Here is a 6,000-nt window from a genome sequence, read left to right on the forward strand (position 1 = left end):
CCCTCACTGTGCAGGATACAGTGAGGTTGCCATGCAACACAGCTTAGTTCTCTTCATGCAACACAGCCTAGCATACGTGATGGCCAATTTTTTGATGAAAATAAGCAGAAATTTGCAGTTTTAAAAAATTCCAATTAATATGGTGAAGACACAGTTTACAATTTTTTTGTGAAAAAAGGGAAGAGAAAAACTATAGCAAGACAGCGAAGAGAGTCAAGACAAGTGAAAAAAGAGAGAATCTCCACTGTAAATCTGGATGTGGGTAGGTATGTAGAAGGATGAACATTATGAGCTTGGAGTACCCAAATAAAAATTATTATATACTTTTATTTACATCTCATTTCTGCTTCTGAAACTATAAGAGCTGCCAAATAAAAGAGTAGCAATGTGGCTGTTATAAAAAAAAATTGTTGCTCATATTTAACAGTTACATTCTCTTAAAGTAATCTCTGGCCTCTTGTACGGCTTGATCCTAAATATATGAGTGATGCCTGATGTCATCAGCAGATTAGTTTTGTTGAAGATTGGTAAGAGAGCTTTATTGCTTGCAGTATGTTGTCTGAAAGCACTGATCTAAGTGGTCGGTTCATCTTGTGGAACAAACCAAACTCACGAAGGCGCTTGCCTATAGACTGGTGGTGGAGGCAGCACTCAAGGATTCCTCACTGCTGCAGTAATACCTGCACAGCCAGTAACATGACACCTTTCAGTGCGATGTAGGATGACTTTTGGGTGCAATGCACCTCCAAAAATAGTATGATGTAGAATAATACAATACAATCATACACTTTTTTCCTTAATCCATGCTGAAATGCCTTTACCCACCTAACTGCAGTATGCAAAACATGCTAAAATGCTTCCTGAAAATGACAGATGCATTCCTTTGCATTTCTGTCTTCCCAATGTAACTTTAGAGAGGATATTGTTAATATCCACTAACAATGCTAATGTGTTTTGTAAACAGCTCAGGGAACAAGTCTAGCAAAATAACTGTTCTGTCTCCTTTTATATGTAGTCTACATAATGTGATTCCTTCTCATTGGCATGTGTACACAACAGTGTAGCCACTACTTTTTGAATCTTTGTATTACTTTGTATTACAGTGTGGCCCCTGGCCCCCAATGTTGTCAACTTTTACAGACTCACAGTGTGGACTAAATGAAAAATTATCACAGATGAATGCTACTTGGTTGAATTTGAAGATTATGTAAGGATGATGATTATGGTCATTATACAACAAGGACAGCACTTACCTTGTAAATTGTAGTAGTTTGGATTCTGTGTCATACGACGATACAGAAATGTCCATGTTAAATAATCCACAGCATCCTGTTTATTCTCAATAGTTTTGGTAACAATTTCTGCATTGAAGTGATCATGTAAGCAGTGATCCAAATGGCTCTGAATATAAAAATAAATATATATATCAAGTTTAAGACAATGCAGCATTTCTTTAATATTTTAAGAATTACAGAATAAAGCAATGAATAGAGTAATGATATACAGGTCATTCAGCTGCTTAAAATTATTCAATCTCATGTTGTGTAAGAGTTTTTTTTGGAAACTACAGATTTCAGTTATATATTTTCATTTGATAAAAATTTTCTCTACTAAAAATTCTAACTGGATAGGCCATGGATACCAAAAACAAGGGTTTGATATTCTTAATTTGGAATCATCAACCAGAATGAAAGAAGATCTCTCAGATAAGTATGTGCAGATCATAAAATCAAGGTTTCTATACTTGTCCCTACTTGTGGAAGAAAAGGAATTTTATTTTTAAAATTCCTTTTCTTCCACATGTAGGGACAAGTATAGAAATGCAGTTTTTGATACATGATCAGGTGTAGTCCCTTGAAGAAATACCTGTTTATGTATCAATATTTACTTTTAGCTAACATTTTAATTTTATAATTTTTCTCCCCCTTTTCCTGGACTTATAATCAAAGTATCCCACCCTTATTTGATGCTTGCTATTACTCTAATCATTTTTGCTTTACAGTTCCCTTCTCTCTAATTGGCTATCCAATTCAGCCTATAATTTGATTTAATTCATTATATCATATAGGATATTCATATTCTTTCTCTCTTTCTCATGCATTCAATATCTCCAATTTCTGCTATCCTTCTCCTATTAGTTTTGGCATTCTGTGTATTTTACACTCCGTCTTTGCACTTTTCAATTGATTTATTACTTTTGTATCCTTTGCTGCTACTGCAGCTATGTATGGTCAGGTGCAACTGTAATATTATTTTTATCTCTCTATTATCATTAACTTTTGACCCCATTTTTATCCTTATTACATACATATATATACTGAGTGGACAGAAATCATGGGATACCTACCTAGTAACGGGTAGGCCTACCATTTGCCCGGATAAGCGCAGTCACAAGGCGGGGCATTGAGTCCACTAGTTCATGAAAGCATTCTACAGGTATTTCCTTTCTGGGGAGGCCCTTCCATGGTGGTAAAATCTGTGGAATGTCTTTGAACCATGTTCTAGTCACCTTGTCTCTGAGGGGAGGTGCACTGTCCTGCAAGAAGAGTCCATTGACCTGTGGTTGCATAATGACCATGAAGGGATGCAGATGGTCTGCAAGGATGGATATGTAACTTGGACCATTCAGAGATGCGTCTAGACATACAACAGGTCCCAACATGTGCCAGTTGAACACACCCCCAGACAACTGCCAACCGTTCACCTGCCTGAACAGTTCCTTGCTGACATGACAGGTGCATAGCTTCGTGCAGTTTCCGCCAGATACGCACCTTCCCATCTGCTCGAAATAACTGCAAATGGAACTCATTGGACTGATGTCCAATCATCCAAGGTCTAGTGCCGATGTTCTCTCGCTCAGTTGGGGTGTAGAGTCCTGTGACTTGGTGTTAGCAATGGGGCTTTGGTGGGTCGGTGGCTCCCATAACCTACTGTGGCTAATGACTGCCTGATGGCCTTGGTGGAGATGTTTCTGGCATTCTCTCATTGAAGTTGGTGGTGATTTGTGCCACTGTCGCTCTCCGGTTGGCTGAAACAATGCGAGACAGATGTCGATGGTCACCCATTCATCCACCACCTTTCTCCGCCCACAGTGCTGTCCATGATGAGATGTTATTCCAGAAATGGTGTATTCCCGACACACTCTTGATACTGTCGAACGGGGATGGTGCAATTTCTGTACCACCTCCGCGATAGAGTGACCCATGCATCAGGCAAATACTACCATCCCTCTTTTAAAGTCAGTTAACTCACAACGTTTATCCATACTGACATCGAATTACCATATATGTCAATGCAGTGTACTTATATACCTGCCATGTGGTGGGGATGCACTGTCACTCCTCTAGCGAGAGCAGTGACAACACGTCCGGTTGCCCAGGAACCAGGTATCCTATGAATTCTGTCCTTTCAGTGTGTATATACATCTATACACACACAAAAGCAATTACTCTATGATCTAGGTATAAGATTCAATATTATACATACAATAATAAGTGAAGCAAAATGCTTTCAATCGACAACCTCCTCTCATTCTGATTATTTATTCAATCATTTTAATTAGACAATTTCATTCCTTGAATGGCTTAACACCAAAAGGATGTAAACACCCTTATACACATTTCTTATAATAAATGAAATTTGGGAATATTAATACATTGCACTTTGACATTACCTAACATCAGCTGGCAATTTGACTCAGCTAGTTTAACATATTCTCTTTCTCTACTAATTACAATTATTTACAGCTTCTCTTTACTGATTATAATTACACATTTCCTCTATACTGTTAAATGATTTATACATCAGAGGGTACTCTTGTTGGTTAGAAAAGCTAAAAGCATTCTAAATTTCAAATCATAAAACATTGTACTTCTAAAAATTATTAGAGCATGTAGTCCACACATAATATTACACTCCCTTCTTTCTCGCAAGTTCTGATGGACTTCAAACGTAAACTCCATGCCCTCTATTAACAGTCTGCTTTTGCTATAAAGGTAAACTGCAGCCATTATCAACCCACTTCAGGATGGAAGCCTCCTCAATAATTTATGCTGAGGGAAATGGACCATAACCTGCCATGCTGGTCCAGTGCAGGTTGGCAGATCGACCGTATTTAGCAGTCGGGGGCTTGAACCCCGGTCTACTCAAAGAGCGTGTGCTACTGCACTCCCACTCCTGACCACAAGGCTACAGAGGTGCTTTTGCTTTTGCTATATACAGGGTGATTCACTACCAGTGCGACAAACTTGCAGGAGGTGTAGGGGGCACAAAGACGAATCAGAATCACATAGCATTGCAGAGTCCGAAATGCCTTCGTCATGCGGTAGAGGACTTTGAACGGGAGGTCGTGTGAACAGCGATCCCGCTGGAAGTCAGCATTTGCAAACCATTTCTGTTGAAGAAACCAAGTAGCAAAAGTCCTCCGGAGTGGATAATCCGCAGGCTCCAATGATTGGACATGTTGCAGATGGTATGAACATATTTGGTTTGTTGACAGTATCCTCCATACAGTGGATTGGGAAATACCCAATCGTTGGCCTATCGCTCGAGTACTCGGATTGCCTTCTGCAAGACGTAGGACATTCTCCTCACTGTCTGGCGTCCTTGTTGTTCGTTCTCGATTCATGGTACCTCTCGTGAAACAACCAGTCTTACGTAACCTTCTGTGCACACGTGCGAAAATCGTATGATGAGGAGCACGCCTGTGTGGGAAACGTTCCTGGTACAAGCGCAGAGCATCGCGCCCGTTACAGTCCACAGCCCCATATGCGAGGTGCATATCGGCCAGTTCAACGTTTGAATACTTGTCCATCCTACTGCCTCAGGAACCGGTTCGCAAATGCTGACTTCCGGCGGGATCGCTGTTCACGTGACCTCCCGTTCAACGTCCTCTACTGCATGACGAAGGCATTTCGGATCCTGCAATGCTATGTGATTCCGATTCGTCTCTGTGCCCCCTACACCTCCTGCAAGTTTGTTGCACTGGTAGTGAATCACCCTGTATATACCATAATACTTCACTAGAAGTATTACATTTCTTGATTATCTGATAAACCATTCTGGAGAGAGTATGTTACTGATTTATGAGATGGAAAACATTTTCCAATGAACATTTTCTACATATTTTTTCTTCAGCAAAAGTCCAATACTCTATTCCAAAATTTTTATTTTGCTGAGAAGCTTGTGCAGATGACCAATACCTGGCAAGCATGGTTTTTTGCCTATAATTTCCTGTCTTATTGACCAGAGGGCTCCATATATCTTCTTTCATCCTCTGTAAAATTAGTGATTCCAATATGCTGAGTAGACTGTCAGGTTCCAGGTATACAAGGTCCTCACTCTCTGAATAAAGGTTCTGTTGACACTTATTCTGATATAATTTCCTATTTTCTTCTCTGTTATTTAATTGTTTTTCTTTGCTTTGATTTAGTCTCAAAACAGCAGATTTAAGACAAGATTTCATACTCCTTTATTTGGGGTTGAGTGCTTTCTTTAACTTCTGAGACCTGATTCAGGTTTTTTAAGGTTATAAAGCATTTAGGGTATCTGCAGAATGGCTCAAGTAGCAAGGTACATATACTGTGGCTGAGAGGATGCCACCCTGTAGAACATCCCTTAATAGATTCCCAGTCTTCTGAAATTCTCCACATGTAATGGCTATTATTTTGGAGGTCAGCAACGACTCTAAAATGTTTAGATTGGGTTTTTGCAAAGGAAGCATCTAGTCGGCATGGTACAAGCCACTTCATTAATCAAAACGTGCCTTCTACTGAATGAGGTTAAATTAGTAAGCATTTTGTAAAACAAGATGCTTACTAATGATTAGATGCAAATAGTAAATACATTCAAGATCTGCATAATTATCTTTATAGAAGTACACAACATTTCAAATTTCTATGTTATTTTAAAAATTCTGTAAAGGTGAATGAAAAGTAATGCCTCTATTTCTACACTATGTAGCACAGCAAGTTCCAACTCAGTTTCAATGCAGCTGTTCAG

The 6,000-nt window shown here is 39.2% G+C and overlaps 1 protein-coding gene across 1 annotated transcript in view; it reads right to left on the minus strand.

Annotated features, from left to right (window-relative positions):
• Brr2 (U5 small nuclear ribonucleoprotein l(3)72Ab) overlaps positions 1–6,000 on the minus strand; it is a 570,943-nt gene that overhangs the window by 78,032 nt on the left and 486,911 nt on the right. Inside the window, exon 36 of the mRNA XM_090384330.1 lies at positions 1,254–1,401. Within this exon, the coding sequence (XP_090240456.1) occupies positions 1,254–1,401 (148 nt within the window). The remainder of the gene's footprint in view (positions 1–1,253; positions 1,402–6,000) is intronic.

This window comes from Mastigoproctus giganteus, chromosome 11 (genome assembly GCF_048544385.1).
Source record: "Mastigoproctus giganteus isolate SK-2022 chromosome 11, ASM4854438v1, whole genome shotgun sequence".
Classification (NCBI taxonomy): domain Eukaryota; kingdom Metazoa; phylum Arthropoda; class Arachnida; order Uropygi; family Thelyphonidae; genus Mastigoproctus; species Mastigoproctus giganteus.